The sequence below is a fragment of the Chrysemys picta genome, chromosome 9 (assembly GCF_011386835.1).
Source record: "Chrysemys picta bellii isolate R12L10 chromosome 9, ASM1138683v2, whole genome shotgun sequence".
NCBI classification, from domain to species: domain Eukaryota; kingdom Metazoa; phylum Chordata; order Testudines; family Emydidae; genus Chrysemys; species Chrysemys picta.
This window is the reverse complement of record NC_088799.1, coordinates 2,095,637-2,109,007: the sequence shown is the minus strand read 5'-3', so window position 1 is coordinate 2,109,007 and position 13,371 is coordinate 2,095,637. Positions and strand designations below refer to the sequence as shown.

The window sequence follows — 13,371 nt, the reverse complement described above, 5'->3', positions numbered from 1 at the left end:
TCAGCTTCTTCCATCTCGTCTTTCTGTGATTGTGTTTCTTTCTTGACTTACGTAGGTATCTTCAAGGACTGCCACGTCAAAGTACCTCCAGAGAATTTCTTGGAAAACTGTGTTTACGACATGTGTCAGACTGAGGGACAGACAGTGTCCTTATGCAATGGGCTGCAGGCTTATGCTGAATCGTGCACAAATGCTGGGATCTGCAGAGAATGGAGAAATAATACTTTGTGCCGTGAGTGTTGTCATTTATAACTATTAATGTCTTGAATTCAACTTTTGTTTAATGCAAGATGCTTTTAAAATAATGAGCTTCCTGTGTCTTCTGATGGCATGGACTTTCCTCTTCCGCAATGCTTTGAAGATGGTCTCTCCTTTCGCTTGTCCTGAGTCTGGTCCAGTTCTACAGTGGATCCTGCCAGGTTTGGTATACTGTTCAGACTGAATCTGAGCTAGCCTCACAAAGCATCTAAGTATTAATGTGTCTGAGTTTCGTGCTGGTAACATAAGAGCGCCGGAGAGGTTGAAATCCTCTCTTTATCCATAGAGCGTCCACGGTCTGGGGAGCTGCCGTGCAAGCTGTAGTACCCGCGACTCGAGTGAAACTCACCACAGTCCCTTCTACTTGTAATTGTTAAGAAGGAATGTTAAGTGCTTGTGAAAGGCACCACCTGGCAGTTTAGAGGAAGAGGGTCTGTGTCTCCGCTCACTTCCATGGGTGGGAATCAGCAGTAGCCACAGAAGTCCATGGAGGTTCTCCCGTGTAAAGCTGGAGTGAGCCAGAGGGGAACCAGGGCCACCGTTGCTCCAGTAGCCCATCGAACAGGTGCTGCACAGGAGGCTGCAGGGCGACCTTCCCCCGCCTTGTGTGCACGGTGCGCATCCGCTCTGTTCTGGAGAGATCCTATCAAGGCGCTAAACGGTCCCCATTGGAACCGAGCCATGCGCCAGCAAACTCAGGGTCCTGTCTCTGACAGCGCCCGTCACCAGCTGCTTCAGAGGAAGGTGCAAAAAACTCTGCAGTAGGAGGATTTGGAAAAAGAACAGAAGTACTTGTGGCACCTTAAGCCTGGTCCCCACTAAGCCCCCACTTCGGACAAAGGTACGCAAATTCAGCTACGTTATTAACGTAGCTGAATTCGAAGTACCTTAGTCCGAACTTACCGCGGGTCCAGACGCGGCAGGAAGGCTCCCCGTCGATGCCACGTACTCCTCCCGCCGAGCTCGAGTACCGGCGTCGACAGCGAGCACTTCCGGGATCGATCCCAGAACATCGATTGCCTGCCGCCGGACCCTCCGGTAAGTGAAGACGTACCCTTAGAGACTAACAAATTTATTTCAGCATAAGCTTTCGTGGGCTACAGCTCACTTCTTCGGATGCATAGAGCGAAGTCTCCTCCTTACCCCTAAATTGTTCGTATGATTTGTTATGTATATTAGAAAAGCACCTACAGACCCCAGCTGAGAACAGGGTGATCAGATGTTCTGATTTTATAGGGACAGTCCAGATTTGTGGGTCTTTTTCTTATATAGGCTCCTATTAGCCCGCACGTCAATAGGTGAAAGGCTGGACTTGTATCCTGTTGCCTATTTCCAATCCCTGGGTACAACCGGTCCCCTACCAGGCATCATTTGTCTGTCTGTCTGTCTGTCATTCCCTGCGCAAAGGGTTTCCACTCTGTCCCTGGAGAAAAACCTCAGCACAGAGCAGTCACCCTGTGCAGAGCGTTCTAACAAGCCTTTGCTGTCCTGGACCAAACGGGAAGTTTCAAGAGAATTGCTTTGGGATCTTTTCCTTTCAGTGATCTGGGTTTTTCTTATCACTTGTAGCAATCTCCTGTCCGGGAGGAAGCCAGTACGAGAGCTGTGGGAGCAGGTGTCCTTCCACCTGCGTGACTCCCGCTGCATTTAGCCCTTGCAGCTCCTTACCAGTGGAAGGCTGTTTCTGTAAGGAAGGCTACGTTCTGAGTGGAGACACCTGTGTGCCCGAGAGCAGCTGCGGTTGTGTGGATGGAAACAACCACTATCATCAGGCAAGTTACCCTGAGCACCTAGAAACAGATACAACAATCCCCGATTCTTTCAGTGTCACTGTAACTGATCATAATTAATGAATACAGATTCACTTCATCTGGTTTTAGATCAATAGGTTCTGTGGATATATTTGTTCATGTAAATAATAACAGTTCCTAGCTTTCACTGTATAAAGCACTGTTCAAGATCAGGTCTTAAAACATTTGTCAAAGGAGGTCAGTTTCATTTAACAGATGGGGAAACTGAGGCATGGAGTGGCCAAGTGATTTGTTTAAGATCAACTAGTGACAGAGCCAAGACTAGAACCCATGTGTCAGAGTCCCAGGCCTGGATACCATCTCCTAGGTCACACTGTCTTTCTGTGGGGGCACTTAATGACATGTAGAGTATCACAGGCATTTAACTAGTCCAAACTCCTTTGATTATCCACTAGGGTGACATTACTTGATAGTCTTTATACTATTATATATTCAAGTGCTTCTCCTTTCTCTACCAGCTGGGTGAAAACTGGTTCACCCACGACGCCTGCACTGAGCGCTGCACCTGCAACAGCAAAAACAACATCACATGCACAGGCTGGGAGTGTGGAGTGCTGGAGAAATGCAGTGTTCAGGATGGGGTGCTGGGTTGTTACTCCCCTGGTGAGTTCTCCCTGCGAAAGGTTCCAGTTGTGAGTTCAGTAATTAGACCTTTCTGGTCCAGAAGGGCTTTCTCCAGATACCTTGTCCCTTATGCGATGGCACAGGAAGGAGCTGACGGCTGATTCTTGCCAGTGCTGAGAGACATTCAAAGACAAATCCCCTATCTTGCAATCACTGAGCTCCCTCCCCTGCAGTGGGAGTGGAGCTGGCCTAGACCCTTGCAGGATCACTGGAGTTTGGCCTGAGTAGGGAATGCAGAATCAAGCCCCAAATCACCCAGTGCCACAAATGAAAAAACTGAACTCCAAGGGGTTGATTTAGGAAAATACCACTGGGGAAGGAGAGATTAAAAAATAGCAAGAGTCTAAATTGCTCTTGTAAAGTACTTGCAGTCGGGGGTACACACAGGTCATCTGCACTGTGCAGAGAGCCCACAGCACCAGGAACAGTTGCCCCTTTGACTGCCCAGCTACCAGTTTGTACAGTTTTGTGCAGATCAGCTGAGGTGTCTCATTCAAAAAATTTGCCCCGGAATGTGATTGGCCTTAATCTGGAATGTCTTCAGTGGGAATTTGCCTTAGTAAGGAGAGGCAAGATCAGGTCCTTGGAGCCCACTTCAGGCCCTTTCATAGTGATGACACCTGACACTAACACAGAAGTCGTTAATTAGCCGAGGTCACTATAAAATCCTCCAAAGTCACTGGACATTTATTTGACCTTCAGGGAGAGCATCCTGTCAGGTGGCAGGAGATCCCCACTACTTCACCTTTGACAAAGTGATGCACACCTTTTTGGGCACCTGCACCTACACCCTGCTCCAAGTCTGCAACAGCAGCAGTGTCGTTCCTGTGACCATCAGTGGCAAAAATGAAGATCGAGGACAAAGAGGGGCCACGTATCTCAAAGAGATTTACATTGACATCTATGGCAACCGAATCACCCTTCAGAAGAATAAGGCGATCATGGTACGTAGTGGGACTGTTGTATTTTGAGAACCGATATGTTAAAAACAGCACATAAAAACAGCCTTAGGAAAAGGGATCTTCACATTTTACTAAGGGACAGGCATGCCTTTCATTGATAGCCAGGTGTATCCCGGTCTGTGCAGTGCAGTTGTCCAATGAAAGGTATTGCCTCACCCACCACATGTATCCCAGTAGAGTGACATTTAGATATGAAGTAATTTCTCGCAGCACCACCTGCAAGAGGCACCTATTTTGAGTCTGCTGCTGTACCAATGTCCCTGCATGAGTCATTGTCTACAGGACTTGATCCTAGAATCTCTGGATCTAATAAGAGTTTCCACTGCCTGAACTAGCTAAAGAACCAGTGTTCACAGTCAAACGCGGTAGCTGACTCAACCATCTCTCTATGGCCTAGACACTTGCGGTTATAGAGAGCCGCCCCAGGTGAGACTGGATTACATTACTTGGGATTAGCTAACCAGGAACTGGGGATTATATGGAGAGGTATACTCAGCCCTGCAGGTGCGGAGGGACCTGTGCCCCCACAGTGACCCTTCCAACTGCCTGGCTAAGGCATGACCCAGGAATTCTGTCCAGTCCTTGGCCAGAAGGGTGGTCACTGCGACCCAGGAGACCACAAAGGTTGGAAGTGTAAAGAGGCTAAAGTTCTCCAGATCCCCTGGAGAAAATAAACTATGAGCAGAAAAACCGTTACTAGGCGACTATGTTCTCTGCTGACAAATGGTCTGTTGTCACCAGCTCAATAAGGAGAGAGTCCGAACTCCGGTAAAGAACCGATTACGAGGCGTGTCCATAGGAAATGTGGGCATTTACATGGTGGTGGAAACTGACTTCGGACTGCTAGTGAAATATGATGGAAATCAGCACTTGGAAATCAGCCTCCCAGAATCTTACTTCTCCAAGGTGAGATTCAGTATGTTAAGATAATAAAAGGCATCGCTTCACAGCGTGGACTTTCCTCTTCCGCTTTATGGTTTGATTGGAATTTATTTTCCTCTCTTGCTTTATTATTACTGCTTGCAGTAATGCTGCCTGCACACACAAGCGGTTTTCTTCTCTTTTCCTTTTTACGACCAGCTACGGGTGTTTCAAAGGGATAGTTACAGGAAATGACAGACCTGGGTGCATAGCTGGCAGTTAGTTACAGAGATTCCCCTTTGGGTTATATAGGTATGTGATGGGCGGCCTCCCACCCCAAGTCCCCCACGTTTTGAGTGGCTTACGGAGTCCTCCCCCTCTTTGTGGCACACAAGGGATTCTCCTAACAAACAAACAAACACAAAGGCCCCTGTCCCTCTCCTTCCGCAAGGGAGGGAGAATCAGAGTGAAAAAAGGGCCAGTCTCTGAGGCAGTCTGGCTTCTCTGCAGGCTTAGTGTCTTTAATCAGGGCTAGGGCTTGCCTCCAGCTCCTCCTTTTGGGTCACCCCCGCTTCACACCTGGTCCGTGCAGTCTCAGGGGCAGCGAGCTCTGCAAGCGTCGTCCTCTTTGCTGATCTGTCCCTGTAGCCAGCAGTCTCTGGTCACTGCCCGTCTATGGCAGGCTTTCCCTTCGTAAGCTTTCTCCCTCCAGGCCGCACAAGCCTTCCAGCAGTGACGGCTTAGTGCTGGCTCAGCCCAGAAGAGCTCGTTAGCCTCCTCTCTACTAGAGGGAGTGCGTGCCCCCTCCCAAGGCAAATGCCAGGAAGTCCTAGGGAGCCACAGATATGTTGCAATATCATTTCATTTTCCCATTGGGGCATTAAGGTTTTACAGTGACGGCTTGAACTGGGAAGCGCCTTGCAAGTTACTGACCGATTTCTCGCAATATTTGTCCATGTCTTTCCTTGGTCAGCAGCGGGGATGGGATGAGACCCCCTGGGTGATGACATTATTCTCTTCTGCTGTAGGTATGTGGCATGTGCGGTAACTATAACGGCCAGCGAGGGGATGAGCTGCTCATGCCCAATGGCGTGCAGGCTAACAACGTCACGCAGTTTGGAAACAGCTGGAAAGTGCAAGCCGACAGTGACGCGGGGTAACGTGGCTCTTTTTCATCCCCCCACTTGTGCTGATTCAGATCACCTGCTCCCTTGCAGACATTTTAACACGTCCCTGCTCTAAAACATGCCAAGTAGAGGAAAGTGCACTGCCATGCTGCCTGGTGTATCTCCTGCACCTTCTCTGAGAAGCTGGCGTTCTGCTGGGGCTCCAGCAAACGCCACTGCCCCAGAAGGAAAGAAGGTCACAGAGGCATAGAGTGAAAGCTTTTTTCCCCTCTGTGATGAAATTTACCAATGAGCTACAGAACCACTCACCAGCATTTTGTCAGGTCAAATCCATACCAGGCATTTTGGGTGGCTTAATAATGGGTGGTTAGCCCCATGCAGCTAGTTACCAATTCAGTAACAATCGGAAGTCACTGATGTGTCTGATAGCGTAAGTGAAGTGAATTAGTGGTATCCGTTATTCCCTAATGAGCATCCCAGTTAGCACGAACTGGCAGTCCCAGCAGAAATGCCAAGGATTGCATGAGCATTGCATCTGAACAGCTCAGGGAGGTTGTCCCTCTGTGTCAGGGCTGAGACAGGCTGATGGGGTGGTGAAAGCCCGCAGTGCTGCTGGCATGTGGTGACTAGAGAGAACCCTGCAGCCTCCAGGACTAGTCATTTGGCTCCTCTCACCAGCAGCCAACATTCCAGCCTGGGCGTCAGCCTGCGCGTTCCTCTCCCAGCTGAAACACGCCGTGTTTGTGCTTTCTTGCAGCTGCTTGCCAGACACACGAGAAGAGCTGGGCCCACCTTGCACTGCAGAGGAGAAGCCAGGCATTGAAACCCAGTGCAATGTTTTAAAGTCGGACACCTTCAAACCATGTCACCATCTGGTCGAGCCTGACCTCTTCATCCAGACCTGCATCTACGACATGTGTAAATATGATGGCATGCTGTCCACTCTCTGTGCCATCACGCAGGCCTACGTGGACACCTGCAAGAAGCAAGGAGTCGTCATTAAATGGAGGACCAACACATTCTGCCGTAAGTAGATTCAGAGTAAACAGCCTGGCGTTTGGCTGGCTGACTCTGATGTGAGAATTAACTAGCGGTGTTAGCTGGGTGGTTAATTAACAAATCAAAGATGCCAGGAAGGTGCAGTGTCATTAGCTGCAGTTAGGACTCTGTTACAACACTGACCTGTGTTCATAGCTGGGCCAAATCCTGAACATTTGCATCTCCCACTGAAGTCAATGGGAGTTAAAAGTGATCGGCACCATTCACAACTAGGCCCACTTATGAAAAGCAGCTCTGGGGTGGGTTGGTTTGAGCAGCCAAAGGGACATCGTTAGACATGGTAATGAGGCTATAATGAAGAAGGGAGTTAAGAAGACTAGAGAGCACTTGGAATCTTACAACTGCCTGAGTCCTTTGGGCCTAGCAGTGCCGTCCTTACACGGCTCGGACTCATCCAAAACTCCTCTTGGCATCCATGGGAGTGTTGCTGGAGGAAGGACTAAGGACGGTCTGTGGCATATTAAAAGCCAGATTCGCTGACGCACTCTGGCTAGCTTGTACCACTCCAGCAATGCAAGAGACAGAAACACAAATGTCGCCAGTCAGTTAAACCATGATTCTGGCTGTTTTGTGTCACCGGAGTAATGCAAAGCCGCTGGAGCACACTGGTGGATCTGGCCCTCACACTTCTCTTGTATGTTTATTTTTTGAATGGTGACCAAGACTGGATGTGATACTGAACTAGACTGATGAAAAGCACATCTCAGACACAATGCCCACAAACTCAGCCGTGCTCATGCTAGAATTGAATTGACAGCCTCTGAGAGGCTTACCTGTTTTTAACAATACATGAATCCATAACTATGCCATCACCATCACATCCTAAAGAAGTAACCTTTACTGCTCTGTTGCCATCCAAGTCCTTCCAGTCAGCACCAGGCGTGTCTGCTTTGGAACATGGACAAGTTCTCTTGCACATTGTAATAACGCTGTTTTTATTCTCTTCACACAGCATTGCCTTGTCCATCCAACAGCTATTACACGGACTGTGCATCTCCCTGCCCAGCCACATGTAATAATATGTATGCGTCCTCCCTCTGTGAAAAGCCAACAGAATGCACAGAAGGTTGTGTTTGCAATGAGGGTTACGTGCTTAGCGATGACCAGTGTGTACCACTGAGCGAGTGTGGCTGCAGAGATGATGAAGATAACTACTACAGCGTAAGTAGTTTCTGTACCAGGTGATTATCGGCTTTAACAGCTGTAAACAGCTGCTGGAGCTTCTGCCTGCTGCCCTGGTGGGTCAAATAGAAATAAATCTTCAGTGACTAAACGGAGACACCTTGGATTTGATGTGCAGAGCTTCTGAGCAGCCAGAGCGCCACATGAAGCCAGTGGAAGCTGCAGGTGCTCAGAGCTTTGGCAAATCAGAACCAAGGGATCATAGAATCACAGCAACGTAGGGCTGGGTGGGACCTCCAGCGGTCATCGAGTCCATCCCCCACACTAAGACAGTATCTTAGGTGGGGCCTCCAAAACTGAGGCCCCAGAATCAGTGGCCCCTTTTGAAAACGTGGCTGCTGGTGATTTGCCAAAGGTCACTCTGGATGTTTGTCCCTGTCCTGTGTTATGTCTAAATTAGCACACAAAAGGCAATAAGACCAGCAAGTCTTCAGCTCAGTTGTCACTGTAGTGTTGTAGCAGGATAGAGGCTGTTGCCGTGAATCCCAAGGTAATGTTGTATTTGTTTGTCAGGGCACAAGCTAAGCTCTCAAGCGTTCTCTGTGGCCCTAACGCAGCCAGTGGAGTCTGGTATCCCCACCTGGGCTCGGCAGCCAAGGAATGGCCTGAACAGTAGATTACAGTTCACTTCCTGTGCTGCTGCCCTTGTATTGCGCACCTGAAGAAGAGCAATGTCATGTATCATTAACACAGTGTGCATTCCCACAGGCTGGGGAGAGCTGGATAAGTCCCCACTGCACCCACAAATGCAAGTGTCAGAAGGACAATACCATCAAGTGCCAGCCCTATGGCTGCGATGCTTGGGAGATCTGTTTCCTCAACAACAAGGGGAAATACAAATGTAAACCGACAGGTATGTGCGTCTAGGCCTGGTAGGTGTGGGGGCGGGGGTGGGCACCAAGAGTCCATTCCACCCTCCAGTGTAGCCAAGCAGGAGGCAGCCATTGCTGGTTTCACAAGGGAGGGCCATTTACCAATGCAAGGGAGCCTTAGAAGCAGAGGTCACAGTAACGTATGCCCACTCTAAGGCCCCGCGACACTGCCACTGCGGTGCAAAGGGGTCCTAGTGTCAACAAGAATTGGCCCCCAGTGCGTTTGTAACAGAAAATTCACTTATCATTTTCCAAACATAACAGAACACCAGGGCCCTGATCCTGCATGGCCTTGCTCCTTGTGTTGTCATTTTCACCTGCAGAAAGCTGGGGCAAAGTGGGCCTAAAACACTCACAGACGAGCATAGTGGGAAGTTCCACTGACTTTGCCCCTCTTGATGTGATGGTGCCGGGGTAGAGAATCAGGCCCACATTTGCATTTGCAATAAGTACAATTCCATTTCAGTCCTGACTGTTTGAATGATAGCATAGTGCTGACAGGAGAACATGGCAAGGTCTCTGCTCTCTGAGTGATGTGTTCTCCTAACAGACTCCGCATTTGTGGAGGAAAATGGAACAACAGATTGAGATGTATTTTTTAAATAGAAGCTAACCTGATATTTGGTTGGTAACAAAGATGCAAAAGGCAACGAATTCCTAGATTATCTCGGCCAAAGGTCACATTCAGATTACAGCGGAGAATGAAGTTTAAAAAGAAGGAAAGACTAGTGTCTATGAATCCATTGGCAATTACTCCATTGTCCTCCAGTGCATGGCTAGCTTGAGAACAACAATGAAAGAAGAGAAAAAAAATTGTCACCAGAGATCAGAGCTGGACAAATGTTACCTGTTGACTGTGGCTGTTGAGGGACTGGGCTGTTTCTCATCAAATAATTGATTTGATTAATCAGCTTTTCAGGTGTCTGACCAGGTCTGCTAGAGATGCTCTTGTATTTCATTGCCAAGTAAATGATTCCCCAGCTGTGATTTGCAGGGCAGGGTGGCATATTTTCTGCAGTGTAGCTGGCCAGTGCGGAGGGATGATAAAACTCCAGCCTCCTCCCTTCCCCATTTGACAGTCCTAGCACTCCTGTGGCACCAGAATGAAGCAGCGCCTGCGCTTAGGAGAGAACTGGGATTTGGATTGTGGCTGGCCCCTGCATGGGCGGATTGAAGAGGGGAGAAGCCTTCTTGCACCCCTGTCCTTCTCCTTTGCGTACTTTCATGGGGGTCAGCCGCATCCTACCCCTTTATTACTTTTATCCAACGCGTTAAAAGCTGGTTGCAAGGTCTCGCAAACACAGTAATAAATACAAAGACCTCAGAGATAGGTGAGAGGTGGGTCAGAGCCGGATGAAGTGTCATTTCAGACATAGACACAAGCTGTAAAGGCCCCAACATTGTGTTATAACTTATTGAAATTCCACTGTTGGGCAATGACCGAACTGGCACTTCTTAGAGGCCACTTTAAGCCCCCTGCATTGTCCCAGTGAGACTCACCCTTCTGCAGAGGAACTGTATGTGCCATGCACATCTCCCAAGGGCTGTGAACCACTCAAACCTTGCTTCAGCCCAGAGGACTTCCATTGGCTCTCGGCACAGGGATGAGTTTCACCGTCTGCCTGCCGGTCTGTGTGTCCGTCCTGTGGTATCTGAGCACCTTTCGTAGCTTTCACAGGAAAGCATGTCAGAACTCACCAGCCTTGTGTTAAACTGAGCCACAGCACAGACTCAGCCCTGTTCGACGGGCCTCTGCATACGCCTTGGAGGCTAATGTGACTGTTCTCTGTTAGGCTTTGGGAAGTGCCTCGTCATTGGAGATCCACACTACCTGACGTTTGATGGGTTGATGCATCACTTCCAAGGCAAAAATACGTACATGCTGTCTCAGACTGTCTCCAGCATCCCCGACCGCCTGCCATCCTTCAGCATTGAGGGAAAGAACAAGCTTTACCCTAGAGTGTCCCACATTTCTTTCCTCCAGGAGATCCGTGTCAGTGTTTACAATCACACAGTGTGGTTCGGGCAGAAGAAGCAGCTTGTGGTAAGAAGTGCATTAAGCTGCACACTCCTAGCGCTCATTTGTTTTTCCTGTAACATCAAAAACTGTGGCGTGATCAACAGGGATTCGTGACCATTTATAAGGTGTGCTGACTATGCCACTCAGTTTCTAGACTGCAGCAGAATGTCTGTGGTCTCTGAATGGGCCTATGAAGAACATAAATGCTGCTGTCTGGTCCCAAAATGGACTTTAAGCATAACCACTGGAATCTCTGTCTCGTGTTCGCTCAGAGTGAAGTCTGAGGTTGGCCTCAGGAACAATGTCTGAGTGTGGATGCAGGGCTGTATTTAAATAGGCATTTCACAGAATACGCACCACTGCATTCGAGCCTTTTCTGCAAACTAACTAGCACCCAACGCTTCTCAGCGTCTCAGCTTCTCATCATACTTTGCAAAGATTAAGCAAGTATCTCTCACAGCTGCCTTGTGAGGTAGGTAAGTATGGATAACGGTCCCCACTTTACAGATGGAGAAACTGAGGCACTGAGAAGCCAAGGGACCTGCTGACGAGATCAGTGTCAGAGCTGGGTTTAAAATCCCTGAGTTCCTGGCTCCCAGTCTCGCTCAGGCAGGTCAATAAACAACACGGCCCTCTGAACCCAACAAGTCAGCTATTCCCAACCATGGATCGCATTTCTGCCTGGCAGAGCGTGATGTGCTTTCCCAGCATGGAATCACTAATGGCGCAGGAGAGAGGAGAATAGCGGCAGGACGGCTAATCTCAAGTGTGCAGAAATCAGGGATCAGGCCCCAGAAATCACATGATTGGCTTAAAAATCAGGGTAGTTTGAAAAAATAATAAATTTGGGGTTATTTTGCTTTGCCCGCTGGTTTTTAAGATTTAGGGGTCATGTTTTCAAGCTTTTCTCCAGGGGATGCACATGTACTTCCGTATTCGTTACTAAAAGCTGAGGTTCCTGTGTCCCCCTGGAGCTTGGGCTTCGAGAGCAACACCAAATATCACGAGATTCACAATAACACCGTGAGATCTGGTGTCACTAGTAAGGGAGAGAAAACACATAAATGATGCTGTAATCATTATATTGCCTTCCTCACGTTATCATCATCCTGTACTAGTACACATATTGCTCATGTAAATATAAGTCAACGTCTTTTCTAGCCAAAACTAGAGGGCTCCCAGAGTGGTGTGAAAATACTGAAATTCAGATCACTCCAGCTTCTTTCCATAGAGCATTTAGCTACAGTGAGGAGACGAACATCAGTTGTTTATGGTTCTCGCTGTCTGAAAATTTCATTACAAAACCTGAAAACAGGAAAGGTTAGCTGGGTGTTACACACCTCCGCTGGGAGCGGGTCTGAATTCGATCTGTCCACTGAGTTATAAATAATTGTGTCTCTGTTAGCTGGATGGAGTGAAAACCATCCCCCCTGCCCAGCCTCATGAAGGTCTTCGCATATACCAGAGACCAACGAGAATTTACATGGAGACAGATTTTGGCTTATCGCTCAGCTATGATGGTGCTGAAAACTTAGGTAAGAACAACCAAGAGAACTCACTGTAGAATGTGTTGAATGCTATGTCCTATAGGAGATTTCAACCCCAAAGGGAATTGTGAACTTGCATTGTCTAACTGCATGATTCTTCTCTGTAATATGAAATCCCAGATAACCGGTGACAAATTATTTCCCAGGAACTAGGGAGACAGCAAAACTGGCACCTTCTGTCTGGATCCCCCAGAACATCATTGGTTTGGGTAGAATGGGACCTGGATCCAGATTGTTCCTAGTTTTGTTTATTCAAAACCGAAACCTGACTGAGAAAGTTTAGCAAGAGCAAACTCACCCTAGTTTGCTCATTAGAGCAATGGGACAAAGGTTGGACCTGCCCCCTCGCTGATTTTCCAAAATGCCAGTGAAGTTTTGGTGCTATGCCCCAAGCCACAGGACTGCAGTGTAGGTCCCTCACTACCCCTCCGCTTCTCAGCAGGCTCCCCTTAATTGTTCTCGAGGCCCTTCTCCCTTACACCCATTTTACAGGAATATAACTCCATTGACTTGAACGTCTTTACTACTGATTTGCAGCAGGCGTAAGGGAGAGCAGAATCAGGCCATATTATTTTAGTGAGGCGTTCAGGGAGTGTGTGTCACATAATCATAGTCGCAAAGCCTTAAAATCCCAGCTGTCCTGCAGGAAAGGAAGGTGTGTTTTCCAGGAACTCAATGATATTCAATAGAATTCACCTTGCAGGGCGGGAGATCCCTTAGGTTACATCTACACTGCAATAAAAACCCCTGGCACCGAGCGTCAGAGCCTGAGTCGGCTGACCTGGGCAAGCCGCGGCTGTGCTGCAGGTCTTTTATTGCAGTGTAGACTGTATCGGACAGGTGAGTCGAGGGTATATGTCAGTCTGTAGGGTGTGTGCGGCAGAAAATGAGATGTGCGCACAAGTATGTGGGCTGTGTAGCAGCCCTGGGGCAAAGGTGTCCTATAAATAAACATAATTCCTATCAATGAGCAGTGATTTCCTTTATGTAGCTCGTATAAGTGGGCCAAGCCCCGCAGGAGTTGTGAATGCAGGTCTGTCTCCCATGA

General features: G+C 48.4%; 1 protein-coding gene across 1 annotated transcript in view; it reads left to right on the top strand.

The window, feature by feature from the left end:
- The window catches only part of LOC103306313 (uncharacterized), a 97,803-nt gene that overhangs the window by 75,912 nt on the left and 8,520 nt on the right, over window positions 1-13,371 (top strand). The window contains exons 100-110 of the mRNA XM_065557435.1: window positions 56-232; window positions 1,828-2,030; window positions 2,528-2,672; window positions 3,396-3,637; window positions 4,397-4,561; window positions 5,545-5,672; window positions 6,401-6,669; window positions 7,655-7,863; window positions 8,593-8,737; window positions 10,550-10,800; window positions 12,182-12,311. Of these exons, the coding sequence (XP_065413507.1) occupies window positions 56-232; window positions 1,828-2,030; window positions 2,528-2,672; window positions 3,396-3,637; window positions 4,397-4,561; window positions 5,545-5,672; window positions 6,401-6,669; window positions 7,655-7,863; window positions 8,593-8,737; window positions 10,550-10,800; window positions 12,182-12,311 (2,064 nt within the window). The remainder of the gene's footprint in view (window positions 1-55; window positions 233-1,827; window positions 2,031-2,527; window positions 2,673-3,395; window positions 3,638-4,396; window positions 4,562-5,544; window positions 5,673-6,400; window positions 6,670-7,654; window positions 7,864-8,592; window positions 8,738-10,549; window positions 10,801-12,181; window positions 12,312-13,371) is intronic.